Genomic DNA, 23,665 nt, shown 5'->3' with positions numbered 1-23,665 from the left:
TTCGTGGAAGACGAATGATTTAAAATGTGAGAGTATTTTTCTGTATTAGAACGATATTTTCTGAGTTATTGTGAATGAGTTGAAAAGTTCGACTTACCAGACTGTTTTGTTTCGCTTTATATGTTTTATCATGCGCCTTATAACCCGGTGCCCCTAATGGTCTGCAAAATACGATACTTCAGTCTCAAATATACAACATCACAAGATATATGTCATGTTACATAAACTGACCTAAATGCAGAATCAGTGTGTGAAAACACGTATACTCAACGGCGTATAATCCCTCACTCCAAGACGTTTTCAGTCTCTCACATTGTTAGGGAGGGATTTTGATTCACTCTTCTTTATAATGTTGCTTCAGTTCAGCTATTCCAGCGTTCTGCTGTAGATTTGCTGGTGCGGTTGGGATCATTGTACTGTGACAGATGCCATTTTCACTCAAGCTTTGTGGCTATTAGTGGAGAACTTGGAGAAATCCAAAACAAGACCATACCATCATCCTTCCAGCTTAGAGCTTGCAGTTCTTATAAGGCGTTTATTGTGTTAGATTTTCAACAAATGTAGAACAAAACAGCACCGCTTCTGCCTCATCTGTCCAAGAGACTGGGAAGGGCCTTGGCAAAGATGCCGTACTTGCTGATGAGCAATTATTCAAGTCCATGGGATAGGAACCACCTGGCTGCTAGAACCCTCTTAGTTACTGTGGGAGAAGTTAAATTGCACTTAGTTGGCTTTTCTGTCTCTTTTTACAGATTGCTTCAGTATTTTGTCTTATAATTAATGAATGTAGTGTTGTTGATCTGAGGTTGAATGTAACTTAGTTAAATAGTAAGACCATAATATGCAGTCAGAACAACAGAAAGAAACCCACACCAGCTTACCACGAGACCCCGTGAAATATGCATGTGTGGATCTCTTCCTAAATGATATTTGAATGTGAGTAATTGCATAGAACCTGGAGGGTCACAGTCTACACAAAAGCATGAGTGTTGGTGGAAGTCGTGGGCCTCAGGCATCAACACATGTATGCAGAAATTAGAGTAAAACTGAATGCTCTTTAGATTTAATTAGTAATGTTGGTTCATTATGTGTAAAACTGCATTCAGTTTACAGATAACAAACATACACACACATTTATCTCATTCAGTGCTTTAGCAAACACACAAAATCAAAAGGCAACATAGTGGAGAGTGGGCAACCATATGCGCTGTGTTTGTGTGTAAGACAGTGGACCTGGTTATAGTTTTATCAGTGAAAGCAGAGTGAGCAGGGGAGGAGGGGTTGCAGTCTTATTTATTGAATCATTTCAATGTAAGCCGTTAACTCCTGGAAGTGTTCAGTCCTTTGAATACGTGGCTGTACAGCTGAAGGCCTGTTTCTGAATGTTTACAGCCCCCCCCCCCCACATACTGTGCAGACTTTTCTGATGACCTCAGTGACCTGCTGTCTATGATCTGTGTTGATTTTGACCGTGTAATTGTTGTTGGTGTCTCTAAGGGTCCTAGCATTTCAACGGTTACTGTGTCTGATATTGGCCTGTCTGATCATTCCTGTATTTTCTTTGAGAGTATGATTTCAGTGCACATAAATGTCTCAATAGCAGTGATCTCAAAACGGTGTGTATAACTGAAAGAAGTAGTGAGACCGTTCACCAGGTGTTCTCTCTAACGCCTGCCCTGTCCGGGCCATCGGTCAATGAACTTGTCAGTAGCTTCGATGCTAAAAGTTAAATGTTATGGAAATAATTGCTCCCAATTATTGCCCCCAGTTATATCTGGAAGGAAGAAGTCTCCATGGCGAAATTCCACTCTGGTGAAAAATGGGTAAATAGTGTTGGAAAGCTGAGCGCAGATGGAGAAAAACAAACCTCCAGGTTATGATGTCTATAAAGAGAAACTTCACTCTTATAATTTAAAACTGAGGAATGCAAGGAAGTCATACTTCTCTGACATCGTCACCAAAAACAGTCATAACGCTCAGGCCTTATTCGCTACCGCTGACAGCTAATGAACCCTCCTGTGTCCGTGGCAGCTCAACTCCATCCCACTGTGGTCTGCAATGACTTTGCCAAATTATTTACAGACAAAACTCAAAATATTACACAAGCAGTGTAATATTTTGTAAACACCATGAAACTGTTTTAACCCAGTCAGTCAGCTGAACTCCTCCTCTTCCCTACATCTTGCAAACAGGTTTTTTCAAAAGGTCTCAAAGATTTTGGAGTCGGACCTGTTACTGACCATGATTTTGTCCTTAAACCTGCTAAAAAACAACAATGTTGACAAGATACAAATGAAAACCTACAGGCTCATCTCAAATCTCCCATTTTTAAGTAATTGTCATTGAAAAAGGGCTCTTTCAACAGCTAAATAACTTTTTTAATACAAAATAACTGCTATGATGCCTTCCAGTCAGGTTTTAGACCGCACCACAGCGCTGAGACGCTCTGGCCAAAGTGTTTAATGACATATGTCTGAATACAGCCAGCTCTGGATCTCAAAGCTGCATTTGATACAGTTGACCACAATATTTTACTCAAACCACTGGAGAACTCAAAACAAACTTAGAGAACAGGAAGTACTTTGTGTCAATAGGTAACTTTACATCTGAGCAGACAATCACATGTGGAGTTCCCCAAGGTTCCATCCTGGGACCTCTTCTGTTTAACATCTACATGCTCCCACTGGCACAGATTATAAAGAACAACAACTTAAGTTTCCGCAGATACGGAGATGACACGCAGATATATATTACAATGTCCCCAGGAGACCGAGACCCCGTACAGGCTCTTGATAGATACATTGAGGAGATTAAATACCGGATGTGCCACAACTTTCTCCAGTTACACAAAAACAAAAACTGAGGAAACTGTCTTTGAAGCCAAAGAGAAACAATTACAGGTCACCACAGAATTTCAATCTATACACTTAAAAACCAACAACTAGGCCAGAAATCTGGATGTAGTAATGGACTCAGACCTAAATTTGTAAGATCACATCAAGGCAAAAACAAAGTCAGCTGACTATCACCATAAGAATATATCAAGGGTAAAAGATCTGATGTCTTAGCAGGACCTGGAAAAACTAGGCCATGCATTCATCTTTAGTAGCTTGATTATTGTAACATCACCTTTACATGTTTACCTAAAAAGTCAGTTAGACAACTGCAGCTCATTCAGAACTTCGAGTCCTCACTGAGACCAACAACGTGGACCACATCAGTCCAGATCTGAAGTTTTTACACTGGCTGTCTGTCCGTCAGAGGACAGACTTTAAAGTTCTGATGCTGGTCTATAAAGCTCTGAATGGTCCAGGACCAGAATATATCAGTGGCATTCTGACCCAGTATGAACCTTCAGACCCCTCAGGTCATCTGGATCTGGTTTTTATCAGTTCCCAGAGTCAGAACCAGACATGAAGGAGCTGCATTCAGCTTCTATGCTCCACGTGTCTGGAACAACATCACAGAAAGCCTCAAATAAGCTGAAACACTCAGTTTATTTAAGTCAAGGTTAAAGACACACCTGTTCCCAGCTGCATCTGAATAAAGCTCCAAATCTGCACTGGTAGTTTTCAAAACTTAATCGTATTCTAACTACTGATTTTATCTGATTTTGATGATGTACTGTTCTTATTTCTTTCTTTTGTCTTTTTATTTTTTAATGTCTTTGGAAAGCACTTTGAATTACCTTGTTGTTGAATTGTGCTATAGAAATAAACTTGTCTTGGTGGCTTGTAAAAATACAAAGTGTTTAATGTAATGTATGTTACTTTCATTTAAATAACAGTGTGTTTAACTTTCAGCAGCAAATTAATGTGTCATGTATTCTGGGGCAGAAATTAAGACCTGCTATCAAATCTCCCGTAGTTTTAATAAAACCCACGCAACCTCACTGGGCATTCATTCAGTGCATCACGACAAGAGCAAACATCCTAACCCTATTGGTTCTCCAGAGGGGTGCCTCAGGGCTTGATGCTGGGATCCCTTTTCTTTTCAATATACACCACCACTCTGGGTTCGATTACCAGCTCCAGTGATTTCTCATGCTATTGCTAAAGTGGCCTAATCAAACTGTACGCTTCACTCCTGTCAGATGACTCCATATTCTCAGTGTGGATTACTGTTACCATACCATACTCAATCAGCACATATATATGAATATAGACTCTTCATCTCTCACCCTAACCAGGGCAGTGAGGATCTTGGATGTCAAGATAGACAACCATATATCTTTCATTGACCATACTGCTGGGTTTATAGACGTGCACAAAACCAAATATAATATAAAATAAATCCTGTAATGGAAATTACTCTTATTTGAGAAAACTCCCCAATATCGAACAAACCTTCTTACGCTTCCAGGAGGTGTTTTTTCAGGCGATTCAATAATGCACTTTGTTGCATAAGTGTAATGGAAACGCAATAATTTGTCAAAGACTAAAGATGTTTTTGTCCATCTTCTTCAACATTAAGATTTTCTTTTTGGTTGTTTTGAAGAGAAGTCTCACAGGACGAGTTACGGAAAGTTACAATAATTACATAACACTGTTCAAAAGAAAAGCCAAACCCCTGAAGCGCTAGCTTATTCGCTAATTCAGTAATTTGATTTTCTTTTACGCAATAGTGTAATGGAAATGCGACGCACATTCCTCGTAGGAACAACGCCTGCCTGGCATTACAAGGCAAGCCCAGTTGAGGCAGCTCACACAGGCAGAGCTACCAAAGGGTAAGGGCATGACGTCCTCCTTCACCTTCATGAATCTCCTGAAGACGCATCTCTTCCTAACTCTCCTTCTGTCCCAACATAGCATTCCTAATCCTCATGGAGACATATTACTCCATTAACTAACTCATTCTCTTTACCACAAAAGCCTGACAGCTTCAACTACTCGAGAAACATTTGACAGCTTTTACAGGGACACTTCTCTCATTCAAACATACATTTATTGTGTCATCCAAAAACACAGTTACTGTAATCTTCCGCTTAATACTGAAACATCTCTCTTACTACAGATATCTTCATTGCCTTTGTGTGAGAGAAACGTCGACATAATTACGAGGTTGTGAACAAAGCTCGGGTCGGGTTGGACAGCGAGATACAGAACACCAGCCTGAAACAAGGATTCAACTACGGTATTTGTTTCAAACTAAGTCTAAACAGTGGGATTCAAACCCAAAGATTATTATTCCAAGTCTGCAGCATCATGGTGCTGGTTATGAAGCTTGGTCGGGCTGGAGGGAGAGAGACGGCCGGCCCCCGGGCTGCCACCGCCCCTCTCCTCTCCACCCGCACTCTCCTTTTTTTTTTCTCCTTCGATCTCAGATCAGACGACCCGCTGAATTTAAGAGGGAAGAGCTCAGCGCCGAATCCGCAACTTCCTGCATATTTCGCATATTTTGCAACTTTCCGCATATGCCGCAACTTCCAGCATATTCCGCAATTTCACCGCATAAAAGCACATAAAAAACCCGCACATTTAATCGCATAATCAATGATTTTAGCCCGCAGAATCAATGATTTTAGCCCGCAAAATCAAGGATTTTAGCCCGCAAAATCAAGGATTTTAGCCCGCGGAATCAAGGATTTTAGCCCGCGGAATCAAGGATTTTAGTCCGCGGAATCAAGGATTTTTGCCCGGGTTTTTCTGGAGGGTCTAACTGTATGTTGTACTATTATACTAATTTATTGAAACACATGGCGAGTCAAACATTTACCAAAGCAGCTGCCAAACACTCCTAAACAAGGTAGCCTAAGACGTGGGTTGTGCAGAACTTTAGTAGGGATTTCATATGGATCCAGACCGTTAATAATCATTATTTTCTCCATATACCACTCCCTGGCTTCCTTGTTTAAGGTATCCTGGTAAATTCCAGTTCCTTTCCAGCAGTTTAACATCTTTTTTTTTGCGTTCCGTCTGTTCACTTGGTGAAACAGAAAAGCGTCCCGTCTTCTCTCAAAACAAATGCACGCGACAGGAGTTTTCCGGCAGTACGCTCTGGTGCTCATGGGAAACGTAGTGTTCTTTCTGGTAAAGCACTACCGCTTTTGTCCAAAAGATGACGCAAAACTCAGAAAAGCTGAAAGTTACGTTGTGCTGCTTTAAACAGCTCAATAACTTTAACACAAAATAACTGCTATGATGCCTTCCAGTCAGGTTTTAGACCGCACCACAGCGCTGAGACGCTCTGGCCAAAGTGTTTAATGACATGTCTGAATACAGCCAGCTCTGGATCTCAGAGCTGCATTTGATACAGTTGACCACAATATTTTACTCAAACCACTGGAGAACTCAAAACAAACTTAGAGAACAGGAAGTACTTTGTGTCAATAGGTAACTTTACATCACAATCACATGTGGAGTTCCCCAAGGTTCCATCCTGGGACCTCTTCTGTTTAACATCTACATGCTCCCACTGGCACAGATTATAAAGAACAACAACTTAAGTTTCCGCAGATACGGAGATGACACGCAGATATATATTACAATGTCCCCAGGAGACCGAGACCCCGTACAGGCTCTTGATAGATACATTGAGGAGATTAAATACCGGATGTGCCACAACTTTCTCCAGTTACACAAAAACAAAACTGAGGAAACTGTCTTTGAAGCCAAAGAGAAACAATTACAGGTCACCACTAGGGATGCAAATTATCGATTATTTCATTAATTGATAACCTTATCGATCGATCATCGATTAGTTGATAAGCTGCGTTTTTCCCCCATCTGAGATACAAACATAATTTTTTTTTGCTTATATAAAATACAAAGGACATTTTAATGTATTCCTTAATCAAATATTTATTTGATACAAAAGTAACAAAAAGAAATTTTTGTACCACAAGGAATATAATATAAAGTGCACTTCAAGGCTATTAGTAGTAGCAGCAGCCATAATAGTGTAATTTGTGTCAAGCAAATTTTAAGTTCTAGTTACGTTTTAAGTTAGAGTTTTGGCAGTGTTCAAAATAAAATTATGAGACCTGCTGTATTGGAGCACATTTTCTTTTAGTTAAAACTGTAGCGGGGACAGATGTTTAGAGAAACCTATGTATGTACCGGGTGAAGGCTGATTTATGGTTCCGCGTTACAACGACGCAGAGCCTACGCCGTAGGCTACGGCGGCGGCTCTGCGTCGATTTAAGGCGGAACCATAATTCAGGCTTTAGGGGAACATATCGGAGAACAACCAGAAGAATATAGAGTGGATTAAAAATAAAAGTTAAGCACAGAGCTACATGCGTCTCCCGTCTGGGCCATTGCAGACTCATTGCCTGAGCATGATATTACTAAAACCAAACATATCCGCTGTCTCTTTCTTCTGTGCGCGCCGTGGCGGCAGCGTGTTGTGTCGCATTAAATGTGGTCCGGGCGTAATACCAGCTGGTGAAATTAAACGAAAAAAATAAATAAATAAATAAATAGATTAATTGTAATCGTTAATTTTAATCGGGTAATTTCATAACGGCAATTAATTAATTAACGGCAAAGTTCCCAGAGTCAGAACCAGACATGAAGGAGCTGCATTCAGCTTCTATGCTCCACGTGTCTGGAACAACATCACAGAAAGCCTCAAATAAGCTGAAACACTCAGTTTATTTAAGTCAAGGTTAAAGAAACACCTGTTCTCAGCTGCATCTGAATAAAGCTCCAAATCTGCACTGGTAGTTTTCAAAACTTAATCATATTCTAACTACTGATTTTATCTGATTTTGATGATGTACTGTTCTTATTTCTTTCTTTCTTTTGTCTTTTTATTTTTTAATGTCTTTGGAAAGCACTTTGAATTACCTTGTTGTTGAATTGTGCTATAGAAATAAACTTGTCTTGGTGGCTTGTAAAAATACAAAGTGTTTAATGTAATGTATGCTACTTTCATTTAAATAACAGTCTGTTTAACTTTCAGCAGCAAATGAATGTGTCATGTATTCTGGGGCAGAAATTAAGACCTGCTATCAAATCTCCCAGAGTTTTAATAAAACCCACGCAACCTCACTGGGCATTCATTCATTGCGTCACGACAAGAGCAAACATCCTAACCCTATTGGTTCTCCAGAGGGGTGCCTCAGGGATCGATGCTGGGATCCCTTTTCTTTTCAATATACACTACCACTCTGGGTTCGATTATCAGCTCCAGTGATTTCTCATGCTATTGCTAAAGTGGCCTGATCAAACTGTACGCCTCACTCCTGTCAGATGACTCCATATTCTCAGTGTGGATTACTGTTACCATACCATACTCAATCAGCACATATATATGAATATAGACTCTTCATCTCTCACCCTAACCAGGGCAGTGAGGATTTTGGATGTCAAGATTGACGACCATTTATCTTTCATTGACCATACTGCTGGGTTTATAGACGTGCACAAAACCAAATATAATATAAAATAAATCCTGTAATGGAAATTACTCTTATTTGAGAAAACTCCCAAATATCGAACAAACCTTATTACGCTTCCAGGAGGTGTTTTTTCAGGCGATTCAATAATGCACTTTGTTGCATAAGTGTAATGGAAACGCAATAATTTGTCCAAGACTAAAGATGTTTTTGTCCATCTTCTTCAACATTAAGATTTTCTTTTTGGTTGTTTTGAAGAGAAGTCTCACAGGACGAGTTACGGAAAGTTACAATAATTACATAACACTGTTCAAAAGAAAAGCCAAACCCCTGAAGCGCTAGCTTATTCGCTAATTCAGTAATTTGATTTTCTTTTACGCAATAGTGTAATGGAAATGCGACGCACATTCCTCGTAGGAACAACGCCTGCCTGGCATTACAAGGCAAGCCCAGTTGAGGCAGCTCACACAGGCAGAGCTACCAAAGGGTAAGGGCATGACGTCCTCCTTCACCTTCATGAATCTCCTGAAGACGCATCTCTTCCTAACTCTCCTTCTGTCCCAACATAGCATTCCTAATCCTCACCTCATTCCACCGGACTTTATGACATAACATTTATTCGTTCACCTTTTTGTCTACAGTGTCTTGCTTCATCCTTCACAACTCCCTTATACTGACGTAGCCCTTTGTGCCTTCTGCAAGGTCTCCTTTCATTTTAGCTTAGTATTACATCACTTTGGATAAAAGCATCTCCTAAATGAGTAAATATAAATGTGCATGTTGAACTCAAAAATATGGTTCCCCTAGAAGTGGTACAACAAAAGCGTTTTGTTTTTTTTGTTGTTGCACATGCGAGCAATCAAGAAAATGGACCAGCTGAAACGTGTTGAGCAAATGATTCATTTGATTAATTATAAAAGAGCAGATGCAGCTGCATCCACTTGTGGGGGAAATTAAAATGACCATTTTCCAAAATGAAGACTCAGTTTTTCTTAGTTTCAGGCATGATGTGATCCCCCATGTTGATTAATGGAATATTGCATTACATATAGCACCAAATAGTTTCCTCAATTATGAAATTCTGTTTTTTGACACACAGTTTCTGAGTGACAAAAAATCATTTTCTATACGAGGAGGGTGGGTTGGGTCCAGCGGGTTCAGACTGATGAGACTGAACCATGATAATTAGCATGCATTTTTTAATGGAACTCAGCATATAATATCTTGTCTGTCGAATAAAAAAGGTGAAATCACATTTCATTTCATTTGAGTATCCTGCATAACATCTATAGGGACATAACTGATAAAAGTCAGGCTCTGAGGAGACTTTGAAACAGTCCAACAAGAACAGACAAAAATTTTAAATATTGCTCATCTGGAGTAACTGAAGCTATTACCATTCAACTTTTAATGTGTAATTAATCAGAAAATAAGCATGAGGTTTAAAGAACTGGTCTGGAGCAGATTAACTTTTGTTTCCATAGGATGATGACAGGAATATAGCTGTAATAAACATGCACTTTAGATGCATTAAAAATCTAAATATGTACGGGAAACCAGTGGCTTCTGGTGTTGTGACGGCAGCATATCTACTCCACTCCATCTCTCTGCAGTAAGACGCAAAGTAACGTCAGTTTCTGATCTAATTTTTACTTTGGCTTGCTGAGCATAAATGAAAACCCCAAATATTAAAGATCAAAAAACAAAACTAGTCTTCGAAATTGTTGGTGTCAAAATGCATCTCTGCTGTCAGTCACTTCAGATTGAGAGTTTTTCACTCGAGAGGCGGGAGGGTGTCGACACGGAGCAGCAATGGATCCCATCCGAAAGTGCCCTCATATCTCAAAACACAGAAGGCAATAGACAGCCTCGCCTCCCTTTCACTCCAGCAGGTGATCCAAAGGCAGCTGTCACGCCTCCAACCTGGACCAGACCAAGAGCTTGTGTGATCCCATCTCAGCGGTCCGCCTCCCTCTCCTCCCTCCCTCCTCCTTCCATCAATGAGTCATTCTTCCAGAGACCACCTAATCTGAACTCCACCTCTCAGACCTGCCACTCATCCTGCCCCAGCAGCAAACAGACTAAACGTATATCCGGAGATCCGAGCAGAGGAGGGCAAACATTTGCAAGACGGCCTGTGTGTGTCAATACAGACAGCTGGTCACGCACACTCCATCAAGTCCCTCAGACTATTCGCTGTGCAAGCACAACATGAACACACAAGCAGCTATAAACCAGCAGCTGCTCCGGCAAACTGCACACCAGTCTTGGAGGACTCGGTGGCTGCAAGTTCCCGACACCGAGCTCCTGATGCTTTAGATGAGAGATTTAGATGTGGTGTGGTTGCAACCACATTTCCTCGTCTCACCCACATGGAAGATATGCAGTTTAAACGCTGTCAGCTCCACACGGTGCTCCAGATGGCACAGGAGAACAAAAAGTGTCAGCGCTTTCTCTCTCACACACACACACACACACACACTTTCATATGTCGCCCGTACAGTAATGACTTCAACGAACAGTTTCCAGAGAGGATGAGTAATGACAGCTCCATTTAAGAAGCTGAATAACTGAAGAAAAAAAAAAGAAACACAAACACAAGCAGGAGTTGAGGCTCTGGCCAAGGGCAGGAGTAGGAGTGACACAAAAGAGTCAGCGAGCCTACAACGTGTGGCGTGTTAGTGTGGCGGTGGGGGTTCGGTGCACGCTCAGCAATGTCACGTGGCCCCTGGTGAGAACAGTCAGCTGAGCTCTGACAATGCATCCGGCCTTACTGCCATGAAAAATGGAAATCACGTCAACAATTGCTCCTGCTTCAGGCCGTGTCTCTTACACAACCTTTTCCCCACACGTGGGGGTCTGCTTCCCCGCTCACAGCGCCACTGGATTTTTGGTTTTACTTTCAGCTTGTAAATTTACATATAATGTAGACAAATACTGAGAGGGACACTGACATTTTACTAATATAGAACTGAGAGAAAGATATTTTTAAAGTTATTAGAGATTCTCTAGAGCTCAATGTGCCCTTTTTATCTCCCCAATGGTCAAAAAAGCACTGCTTTGCGTCACAAAGTCAACTTTATTGCCTGCATGGAGTCAAATAGTTTGGAAACAAACATCCGAAAAAGGTCTAAATATGCATTCTGTCTCCATGTGTTTCATCTAAATTTCTTACAAACGGACAAATGGTTACTGAAAATCTCCCGTGTCTCAACATTAACTTGAAGAATTGTTAAAATGGTAAAGGTGCGACGTTAGTATGAGAGCCAGAATCAAAAGAGGAGGAGGACAGCAGACTCTGCGGAGGTGGTAACCTGAGAAGAGGTTATTATTATGCATTGTACTACAAGACTGTGGAGGCTGGGAGAAAGACACTGCGGTTCTCCACCCAGCCACAGTTGCACCTACGATCGTGCCTGGACACAGAGCATGTGTCACCCATCTGTCACGCAATATGTCGATGCAGCCATAACACACCCACCAAGCGTGGCTGCCGTCCGCTACAGTCCCCCCCACATCGATGCTCCGGAACATTTCAGGAATTCAGAGAAGCATAAAGGAAATAAATGGTGATTTGTGAAGGAATCCTCTCCATCCGATCAGAATAACAGTTTCCAGACCCATGCAGAAGATCGATTGTTTTCATAGAGACTTTAAGAAATTCGGTGAAATAAATTTGATTGATTACAAACTACAAACTTGCATGTGGATGCAGCCGCCTGGACGAGGTTGCTGGATGATGCAAAGACACACACTGGCCCTTTAAAGGTTATGTTAATTTAAATGTTGTCTAAAAATAAGCCTCTCTTTGTAATCAATAACAACCACTGTTTCGACAGGAGCCTGATAGAGAGAGAGAGAAGTGGTTATCAGTTACTTCCTCTCTCTGAAAAGCCCATTAATACAAACCAGAAAACGTGTTAAACACAAAAACAAGAACGACACGACAGCTTTCTTCTGGTTTGCACTTGGGGCCAGCGTCCGAATGGAATCAAACTAACTTGAATGCACAAGCGTCCACAGACTGGGGCCATGCAGGCGCGCTGCAAACGCAACATGAAACACAGCCGGCAGCTACACATGCAAATAAAAAGAAATGTCGGCTTGAATGCACCGCGATGCAAACAAAACTGCTGCAACAGAGAAAAGCATGCAGCCACTTTCAGAATCACAGCACAACACAAAGCACAGGCGGAAGTAGTAACATTAAATAAATCTTTACATCGCATTCTTCATGCCACACCTACAACCCCCTCCCACACACACACACACACACACACGCCAAGGTGCTGCGTTCACATTAACAGGCAATAAGCTTTAATGGACCTTGTTAGTGCTGCACGTCTTTATAGGTTTGTAAATACCTGGCATATCAACACACTACAGAATACGAGGGTTAAAAGTAGCCCTCGTTGCTACACTCAGATAATTGTTAAATTTGTCAGATAAAGAAATTGGGTTCATTGGCAGTCAACTGTGATTTATTTAATAGCTGTGGTGATAACAGCGGGGTAACGACAGTGAATCAAATCCATCATCTATAAGCTTCAGTGTTTTTTGAATGAAAACAATACAAGAGGAATTGAATTGATGCAATTCAACTCTGGTGTTTCTTTTATTAGAGAGTTGGATGAACTTTAAATCTCTCAGATGTTTCTATTCGTCTACAGTGATCAGGCTGCGTCACTAAAATTATTATTTACTTTCAGCCAATAGATCTATTTCACTGTCGGAGAAAGTTTCTCAATTCATCCGTTATATGCTGGCGGTCGCCTAATTCATCAGGCATTTTTGCAATTTTTTTTAATTTTAGCAAAAGTAAGAGAAAAAACATCTGACCTGGCCATCTGTTGCTTAAAAAATACACGTGCACTTTTGAACGTGAGTCCCCGGCTAAACACCAAGCGCCAGCTGGCAGCCGGGTTTTCCACGCTGCAGCAGTGGGATTTGATGCAACTCCGGTTCTAATCGTTAACATGAAGCTTACAATCACATCTAGTGAAATTACTGCAACGCAGAGGTAAGAGGAGGTGCACCACCTCTGAACCAGCTGATGCACACACTGATATCTCTGAAATTACAACCTATAACACTTTGGCTTCACAGAGGTGTTATACCTGAGAAAAGCAAATGGAGCGTGTGGAGATAGGACACAAAGTGGATCAATCACAAGTGTAGTCACATTGTTGGGGGAAGTGCAGGTTGGGCCATGAAGCATCCTGCCTGCGGTGGCTGCCCTCGTCTGTGCTAATTTATAGTTGATACAAGCATCTATAAATCCTGCAGATGCAGAAAATCTGCCGTAGCACGCCAAGTGAGACCAGAACTGAAAGCTGAAAAGAAATTGCTGTAGCATGGATATTCCTCTCTTTCCAGGTACCGAGCCAGTGTGCTGGATGTGTGGCCGTCCTGCAAGTCTTTTTGCCGTGCATATAAATTTGATCTTAATCGACCTGCCTCGTTAAATAGAGGTTAATTAAATCCAACTGTACTGCACACATCAGTCAGCCGGAGACAATGTGGAGGACAGATAGCTGCAGGAGACTTAAAGGACGCACAGAACAAAGTGGACCGATCGTTGACAAAGATACCCGAAATCTGTGCGTGTGGTGATGAAGCTCAGGAGGATTTAGAATACCGGTCTGCCCTAAACGCCGTCCACGATAGAAACGAGGCCTCGTCGTCACCTTAGCAACCTCAGATGTAGATCTGGTACTCTTCCTATGGCTTAATATATGATGTGTACCACAAGGAGCTCCAGCACAGAGAAAACAGATGATTGCAGAGCTCCCCAACATCTGCAACCCATCTCATCCGCAGAATAAGGGTTCCTATTCTGAGTCTGGGCCTCCAACCTCTCTCCTCAGACTGTCCCATGTTTTCCTGGTAGTCCAACTCCAGCTCCAAATGTTTCTCTCATTTTGGTAGTTGCAAGCGGTCGGATGGAAACGGTGCTTGTGAGTAACTGGTGCTGCTCTGTGTGGGTTGACAACAATGCCCTCAGCTGCAGCTATAAAACTCCAGGATCTTTAAAGGGCCTGGAGGAGAAATGTGCTTTCCCTGCATGCTCCACGGTGGGCGGTGTTTTTTTCCGGGAGGCCGCAGCTGTAACCCAGGTGACACCGTGTGTTTTGGCAAGCGGCACGGAAATTGGTTTAAACTGAAACTGGCCCAACTCGGCGACTGCAGAGCAAAAAAAAAAAAAAAAAACAATAAATGAACTAGAATCAAGAGAGAGGAAGGGAGGGTTGGAAAATCTCTGCAGCCTTTGGAAATAACTGTTTTAATAGCAATTTTGCTCTGCAGAGAAATATGAATTCCTACCAACTGCAGAAGGAAGAGTTCAGAAGTCTGTTGCTGTGTGCGAGCCAGCAGAGGTTTCCATCGCCCCTCTGAATGTGTGCTACTGTTGAAACTATTAATAAAGCACACGACGTCTCTGCAGGGGTGCACTCAGATCCACAGGTCAACAGCAGGATAATTCATTCATTATGCATTAATGACAACGCCGCGCTCTCGTTAACTCACGGGAACCTGCTGTGACCACCGTCTCCCATTCTGACTCAGACACACTCGCACATACAAAACAGTGCACATGTAACTGGTGAGTCAGCCGTGTGTCAGTTGCTGTGTGTCTGTGTGTCTGTGTGTGTGTGTGTGCACCGTCTGCCATGCTTCGGTGCGTTTCATCAGGGGCTGCAGGGACAGGGGACAGGACAGCTGGCTGAACATGGACGGGCCTCTCCCGACGAGACGGGCTTTGCTTTAAGTGGCCCCACAGCCTCCCTCTGCCCCAGTTTTAGTTTTACGGCTTAAACGAATATCAAACTGCCAGGAAAAAGACAACCACACCTCAAAGGACGGCTTATAAAACCACTGCCTTTACTATCCCGTGACGCATACGACGCCACGGCCATGTGACAAGCACCAGTTACAGATCACTGCCTCTTATTTACAGATAACATCCACAAGCGAGCCACATCCAGACAAATATGCACCTCCTCATCACTCCACAAGCACAAACACTTTTCCTCACACTGTTACGTCATCTCTTAAATCCCAACCACTCTGCAAGTGTCCGTTACCGCACGCCAACAAATCATATTACTTTTCCCATTTCTCCCCTTTATCTAATAATAAAAGTGATTGATTTGCAGCCAGGGACCCCTCATCAGTTGATTACGAGTCCAGAGGAAAATCAAACGCATCGGTAACAGACGATGAATGGTGTGAGCAGAGGATCGTAATTACGGGAGTGAGAGAAGATGTAAAAATCAGCCAACCACGCAAGACACAGAAAATTCACCCTAAAGAAAATATACATTGGTAAAAGATTTAAACGAACCAAAAATACCCACCGCCCTCATAAACAACCTCCTTCGCCCCTCCCCTCCGAGTGAGGATAAACACACAAACGCCTCTCCCTCTTTCCTGAGGAAATCATTCAGGCTTTTGTTGCCAAACAAATGCAGTAAGTGAAAGCATGTCCAGCTTCCGCTTGACAACGATCTCCAGGCTATTATCGAAAGTAACGTGATGCCAGAGCCAAGGATTTGAGTGGATGAAGGAATTTCCCTCCAAATAGCAGACATCGTAGAGCGATGAGCGAGTGAGGTCATCCCCCCTCTGCACATCAGGGTCCTGCTCCACTGCTGTGGTTGCGTGGCCGGTAAAGAGTCTAGTCCAGGTTATTTACAGATGTGCCTTTAACAGCTCAGATTGTGCTGCTGGAATCTATTGCTACCCATTGAAACCTCTGAAGTCTGCACGAAACACAGCCGCTTGGAAAGCTCTCCGCTCTTCATCTAAACTCAAAACGTGTGAAGAGGAGCTGTTGCCAAAAAGTGAGAACATAAAACAGACTGCTGCATTTATGCACTCAAACCGTCATCGATGTTGGCGATGCAACCACAGTGAGACAGAATATATCAAAAACCCTTCCCCTCGTCACCCGGAGAATAAACACGCTGATTACCAACTCTATTAGTAAAAAGGTCAGGCACTGGGATTTACTCTTCATCCCACTACGCAGACAAGAAGCAGCAATAAGGAAGTGAGAAGTGGTCCTCTGATGGCGGCGGATTATGCCGCTGAGCGTGCACGGCAGTCACGTCAAGCAAATGTATAAACAAACATCTGCTTCCAATTTAAAATGATTGACACATCCAGCGGACCGTTCGCTCAGTAGAGGCGACATAAATGCTGCAACAAGACGACCACTTGTCGTGACAAATATGTACACGTTTTGATTTATTTAGAGCTGACCGACGCAAGTAATACCACATAATAACGAGCGCAGCTTTTCTGGTAGCTAATGTGGACATGAAAGGGAGGTTTGGCTTCTGCGAGGAGCAAACAGCGCCAGGCGTAGCTTTATTTGCTCGGCTCTGCTCACGGAGAGCTGCTCGAACCTGCAGGGGGTGTTATCCCACGGCTTGATAAGGATAAATATTTTAGTGCTTCAGTGTTAGATCTCCGCGCTACATCATCTTTGTGTAATTGCGCGTGCAGAAACCAGCCTTTCAGCAGGTTTTTTTCCGCCTCCACGCAACCGAGGGCCTCAAATCTCAGACTGCGAGCCGATGGCTCACACGACGGAGGCGAGGCCTCCCGAGACGGTGTCGCCGGCATTTATTCCCACGAGGCCACAGCTCCCATTCAGTCCCATCCATGACCAAATCGCTGGCACATTGAAAAACAACAGATGCTGTCGATTACCTAAGTCTCACAGCTAAAATGGATTTAATATGGTCTGAGATTCAGCTTTTTTTAAATTTATGGATGTTTTTTTTTTTGATACTTTAGTCAGGCAATCGCGGTTTTGCTGGACCACCCACAGCTTTGATTAAAGCATGCATTTGCCCCGGGGTTAATAAATTAACACCCTTTAAATTTAAAACGCTTCAACTCTGAACATCTTAGCACCATTGCCTCACAGCAGGAAGGTTCCTGGTTCGAACCCCAGCAGGGGCCCTTATGTGTGGAGATTGCACACTCACAAATGCTAAAAGAAAACAACAAAAAACAGAAGAAAAATCTCCAGTTTGCCCCATTTGTCATGTTTTATACGCGTTTTGATGTTGAGTGGGTAAACGGTACATCACTGCTCTGTATGAAAGGAATGTGAAAGTAGTCAGTCTGGTGTACAGGCGTCAAGGCGGCCGACAAACACATATTTGAATACTCTGCAGACATTTCAAAAGTTTGCATCTAAAATCGCTTCACAAATGAGACACAACGTTGGTGCGTGGGAGAATAAACAGGAAAACCATAGTAGTCTCAGTTTAGTCCACAGTGCGTGGTGATGCGGTGTTTGTTGGTGAACCCGGTGCTGAAACGTTCCTCTGCTGCGCTTCCTACATCTAAAGGCGTTCACCGCCACTGATGAGATAGGTACCGCTACCTGATTCACCCAGCATCCGTCACATGACCATCACCCAGAACAAGGATAAACACAGCGCTGCTTGCTTGGTCCTCCTGGTTTTCAGTCACGCACGCGTAGCCGTGTGATACATGGCTACGGGGGTGTAACGTGGACGGAGATCATTTCTGACACAGTTATAAAGATGATGCATTGTAAAGCTAAAACAGACAAATGTGCACGCAGCCAGAGTCTGGAGCTGCTGAAAAGGCACAACAGCACAGAAAACACCCCTGCCAGGCAGATGCTATTATTAAAACTGACTCGCAGAGTTAATTTTTATGGGCCAAATGTCCCTGCAGTGAAACCCAACAGCACCGGGTTTACTGCTGGCCAAGCTGCCTTTTAAAATGCACTTATGTCTGGCTATGTACACAAATGAGGTTTAACCTACTGACCGACCAGCCTGCGCTCCGCCAGACGGGCCGGTTATTATCCGCGTCGCTCTGGCCCATCCGTCAATACGCAACGAGGCTAATAATAATGCTCCGTCTCGGCGAGGAGAAGCCTGCCACCATTAACAGAAAAGGCCTGAGGGCCGGGTCTGTGAGAGACTCCAGCGGTGGGGCTGCCCGTCCTCATCCAGGTCAGTGTCTCGCATGTTTAATCAGAGACAACGTCTGGATTTAAACACAAAAAACGAACAAAGAAATTAAAATAAATAAGGTGTCTGGGTAGAAAGAAGGCTGGAAGGAAACTGGGGCGTCTTTCACCACCGCTGGATTGCAGGGTGACGTCGGCTCGCTCCATGAGGTGAATGCAGGAGATCGAGACGGGCCTCGGGCTTAACTACTCGTCGCGTCTTGGAAAGTGACACACTCGACCACGCAGCTGCAAAAAAAGGGACACGGCCCCCCCCACACACAGAAGCCTCCTCGGGCTGAGTTATATGACATTCAAGCTTTGTACATCACCCAAGTGTCCTCTTATGCCACGAGGTATGCAGATGCGGAGGAACTCATTTCCATCCACAGTGCGGGACTATAGCGACGCATGTCACAGGAGATTATCCACCGCCAAGTCTACGGTAGGTCAAGATGTTGAGGACAGGGGTCTGTTGGAGCACGTGGCTGGGCTGTGTGAACCATCCCGTTATCTCCACTCACACACCAGATGTCAGGAACTCCATGGATCACAGTCTTGGGGATGCTTTCAGGAAGCAATATTTTAGCTCTGAGTCTTGTATTTCCACAGAGGTCTGAGATTACGAGGCCAATTAAGGCTACGTCCACATTCATGTGTTTTTCCTTAAAACTAAACTCATCATCACCATCAACATGAACTGCTGAATCAGGGAATGATACGTAGGGCAAAGCAGGAAGTGAATCAGTGCAACAAAGTCATCATTTCCAAATGTTTTCACACCCCCAACCCACATTACACCCCTACAGTTGGGTTTACAGACTGAATCTGAAGCAGGTTTGCATTCGTGTTGCACATTTCTACTCCTTTAAGTTTTTTTGTGTATGAGAGGTCTTTCAAGTGGGATATAAAACCTGCTGTTGCCGCCTGTCATCGTCTCTGAACCCCCGCTGACCATGTGTCGTCATCAGCCGGCGAGAGACATGAGCAGACTGTCGTGTCCGCTCCGATGTGTTAGCGGCAGGTTGTGGGATCACAAGAGAGAATGTCTGCAAGCATTCTTCATCCCGGGTCTAATCTAAAAACGCCTAATGTCTAGGTTTACCCGCCAATGTCGCAGATAACCTCCGCTATTTACTCAGCAAACAGAAACTTTACCCGCCATTGGCGCTTGGGCGGGTGTTGGTTTCAGACCCTGATTGTGATGCTTCCACCCGTCTGGGAGATTAGAGCGTTTTGGCCTCCTCCTCACAGTCTGGGCGTTCATGCAAAGTGCTTTGCAGTGTCCCTGATTGTGAGGAAAAACAGGCGCACGTCTTCTTTCTGGGGACGACCCAGGAGAGTGCACGACCTGAAGGCAAAGAACCTCTCCAAATATGTGAGTCAAACTAATGGACTGCTTCTTTGTACTGTGCTCCTGACCTCTCTCGCTCCCCCGCTCGTCCAATCCCCCAGCGCGAGCTCTTTTTCCCCATCCCAGATTTATTTACCCACTAACATCTCTATTTATTTTCTGTCACTGTTGCACCATCCTCCTGTCTTGGCGCCTCAGGACTTGGGAGAACAGCGAACGAGATCTGACATCAACAAGGCACATGAACGCAGACGTGAGTGACAGGCGGGCTTTTGTTGGAGGTTAGTGCCTCAAAAATACAAGCAAACTCAAGTGACGCTTGTGCGTATGTGAATTCAGTTTTTAACAAAGCCATACGCCTCCGTAAGTCCATCTCTCACAACCCAGAGGAAACGTGCAGAGCTGCTTTCCAAGCACAACTCAGGATGACCTATATTGAGGCCTGCATATGCGCCTATATGGATCCAGCCCTGCAGGACTCGTACATACACGCCTCTGCAACATCCAGCATTTCGGGCTTTACAGCCGATGCCTTTCCCGACTGCGGTGTTGTCATCTGGTTGGGTTTTCATCTGCTCAATCTGCTCCGTTTCTGGATCACAAGCCACAATTGGTGCTTCAGTGGAGTCTGGAGGAGGAAGAAGCTGTGGCTGCAGCAGCTCTCCACACAGAAAGCAGCGGGCCGGCTGATAAAAGGCGGCTCTCGCCCTCTCGACGCTGTAAATCACAGGCGATCTGTCCAATACAATAAGCGAGGCTGTGGTTCAGGGAATTCAGACCAAGTGTGTTTACGTGTGGCTGAGTCAAAGCATTTGAATTTGAAGTCTTCCTCTTAATCTTTGGTTGAAGACTCTGTTTTAAATGGTGATGATTACGTGTTTGCATTATACATGAGGACAGACAACTAACAGAGCAGCATGGGCCCATGCTAGCGAGCGTTTGAGTGAGAGAAACAGAAATTGCTTTTGACTGTGTGGGATAAAAAAGAGCCAACGCCGTTTTCAGGCTTGCCTAAACACGCACGGTGCGTTACGAGACTCGTCACCCAGTCAGGCAAACGTATGACACCATTGAGAAGTCCCCGAACCAGTCAGCCTGCTCTGACCACCTCCGTCAGACCTGCTCCCGATTCAGGAGGAGCTCCTGTGTGCAGGTCCGGCGAGCTGCTTCTCTCCAGGCAGGCAGGCAGCTCAGGTGGCACGCTCAGCCATTCATGCACCGGTCAAAGAAACACCACTCACACAAACATCTCAGCTGTCTATCACAACAAAAGCATGCACCCCCCCCACACCACATTCCTTCACAAAACACCAAATTGGACAGAAGAATCCCCGGGAGAGGTGCGAGTACTGCAGCAGAGCAGAGCAAAGCACTGGACCTGCACAGATTAAAGTCAGAAACTGCCACAAAAAGCCCTTATCAGCGTGTGCATGTGCAGTCTGCTCATCGCTCATAAACTGTCCCTTATATTGCAGCTGTAAAAACTCCCTGAGAATGAATGTCGTGTAGATCTTTAGTCCATACTTCCACCCCCTCCTCGCAGTGAGTGTTACTCCATGTGGCCTGGACCAGACCTCCATCCACTAACCGGGAGCAGATGTGCGTGTGCATGACTCATGATGGTCTGAGCCCTGCCCTTTAATCTCTGCAGAGACTTGCCAACTGTCACCAGGTCAATGCGCCGGAATTACAGCAGGTAATGGATGTCTGGGTGACTAAAAGAGTAAATACTGCAACTGCGAGGAGGCTCTTATCAACAAGCTGGAATAGTGCAATAAAACTTGGGATGAGCCGGTGGTGTGTGTGTGTCTGTGTGTGTGTGTGTGTGTGTGTGTGTGTGACTATGCCCTCCCATCTAGGTGATTTTATTTTTCTTAAAGGTGTGCACTTTAATTGACTATTGAAAGCAACCTTGTTCAAACTATAAAAACATGTTTGCAACAGAAATCCCCGCACACTTTTCGGTGTGCGGAGCTCGTGACAGCATCAGGAGGAGCTCGTTAAGGGTGATTTATGGTTCCGCGTTACATCGACGCAGAGCCTACGGCGTAGGTTACGCGGTGACGCGATCCCCTACGCCGTCGATGTAACGCGGAACCATAAATCGGGGGTTAGAGCTGCAGCACTTACTTGCCGATCACCTCGCACAGCTCGTACACATCTTCAAAGAGGATGTCGTCGTCCGCCATAGTCCGACCCCGGCCGGGGAGAAACACCCCCCAACACCCAACACCCTCCTGCCTCCTTCAACAGAGATGTGCGTCCCGATCCCGGTCGTTTATCGGGGATATAAACCCGAGCAAACGGAGTTTCTGCTGTCTTATTCCCAGTTGTTGCCTGCTCCTCCTCCGCCGACACACGCAAAAATAAAAGAAAAAAAAAGGGGGGGAAAGAAAGGGAGAAGAGAGAGGGCGCTGCGGTCCCGGGGACCAGCGTGGAGCCTCTCCCGGAGCTCTCCCGGAGCTCCCGGTGCCGTGACCCCCCGGTATGGAGAGCAGGTAAGGAGTAAGCCCCGCTCCGCCGGCCGGTCAGCGCTGAGCCCCGGCGGGGACGGTAATGTTAGTGCCGTTAACGGGGCACGGCGTCGATCCAGGTGGGTTTACGGGGACAGGTCTGCACCCCCTCTGGTTCCTCCCACCGTCACCCGTGTGTCTGCTGCTCGGCTACAGGACGAGGAGCCTCCGCCACCGGACTCCTCCTACTCGGGGGGGGTTTAGGAAACTGCTCCGCGCGTCTCCATTTTGGCGCATGCGCGTTACCCGTCTTCTCTATTCAGGTGTACGGGGCTTTGAGCCAAGATGGCGGAGCAGTGGCGCCATAGAAGGTCCTGTAAGACGACAGTTTCCTCAGGACTTCGTCAATGGACGCGAAGAAGTGCTCCACGCGGAAGCGCGGAATAAATTAACAATATTCCCAAATGTTATAAATGCCTCTTAGTAGCCCCTGAATGACAACACTTCTAAATGTTTTAATTGTAAAATGCACAAAAGAAGATACTAGAAAAAAGGTAAATATGAGTTGTACATATTCCTACTTAATGTACTTGTTAAGAGAATATTTTTAGTTTAAAACAATCCCAAAAACGTGTAGCCACTGTGACGTCACGCTGCCTTTTTAAAGGAGCTGTATGTAAGAGCAATAATAAAACGAATCATAAAATGACCCCGATATGTCAACAGACATTTAAAAATCATGTTCATTTCAAATACTTATGTCACTGACAACATCACTCAAGCCAGGATATTCCAGTTTAAAAAGAGGAGTTGCAGCCCTCAACTGATGTTTATGTTGTCATTTTTTGTTTTGGCCTGAAGCTCCACCCTCCACCTATCTCCCAATCACCAAGTCAGACCCCGTCCACACGTAGCCGGATATCTGCGGATATCTGCTAAACCGGAGATATTTTCCTCCGTTTTGACCTGTCATCCACACGAAAACGCAAATAAACGAAGGTTTAAAAAAACTCCGGGCAAAGTGAAGATTTTTGAAAACTCCGTTTATGTAGATGCGTGTGGACACACATAACCGGAGATTTGCGTTTTCGAACGTCACATTATGCGCCAAAACAACAACAAATCTGCTCTGACGTGCGCCTTTTGTTTACTACAGATGATCCAGCATCTGTTCTCCAAGCTATTTATTAAATAAATGGTCTCTGCTCTTGACCACCACTTACTGCGTTACACCGACACAGAGGCTCCGCCGTACCCTACACCGTAGGGTACGCGGCGACGCGCACCCTAGGTGTAGGGCCCGCGGCTCCGCAGAGCCCGCAGAGACGCGGAGCCGCGGAGCCCGCAGAGCCGCGGAGCCCGCAGAGCCGCGGAGCCCGCAGAGACGCGGAGCACGCAGAGACGCGGAGCCCGCAGAGCCGCGGAGCCGCGGAGGTGCAGCTTCCCCGGGAGCTGCAGATGATCTACAGGTTAGAATGCTTATGAAGTGGTCGAAAACGCAGATCTTCGGTTAC

General features: G+C 44.6%; 1 protein-coding gene across 12 annotated transcripts in view; it reads right to left on the bottom strand.

Moving 5' to 3' along the window:
- caska (calcium/calmodulin-dependent serine protein kinase a) overlaps window positions 1-22,371 on the bottom strand; it is a 146,713-nt gene extending 124,342 nt beyond the window's left edge. For 7 of the 12 annotated variants that reach the window (XM_061723251.1, XM_061723252.1, XM_061723257.1 and 4 more), the window contains exon 1: window positions 21,829-22,370. In XM_061723251.1, the coding sequence (XP_061579235.1) occupies window positions 21,829-21,887 (59 nt within the window). In that variant the 5' untranslated portion in view covers window positions 21,888-22,370. Of the gene's footprint in view, window positions 1-21,828 lie in introns of all 12 variants that reach the window. The other 5 variants (XM_061723248.1, XM_061723249.1, XM_061723253.1 and 2 more) reach the window with 2 other exon arrangements.
- Window positions 22,372-23,665: the final 1,294 nt, after the last annotated feature.

Source organism: Cololabis saira, chromosome 6 (genome assembly GCF_033807715.1).
Source record: "Cololabis saira isolate AMF1-May2022 chromosome 6, fColSai1.1, whole genome shotgun sequence".
Taxonomy (NCBI): Eukaryota; Metazoa; Chordata; class Actinopteri; order Beloniformes; family Belonidae; genus Cololabis; species Cololabis saira.
This window is presented reverse-complemented; position numbering and strand designations above follow the sequence as displayed.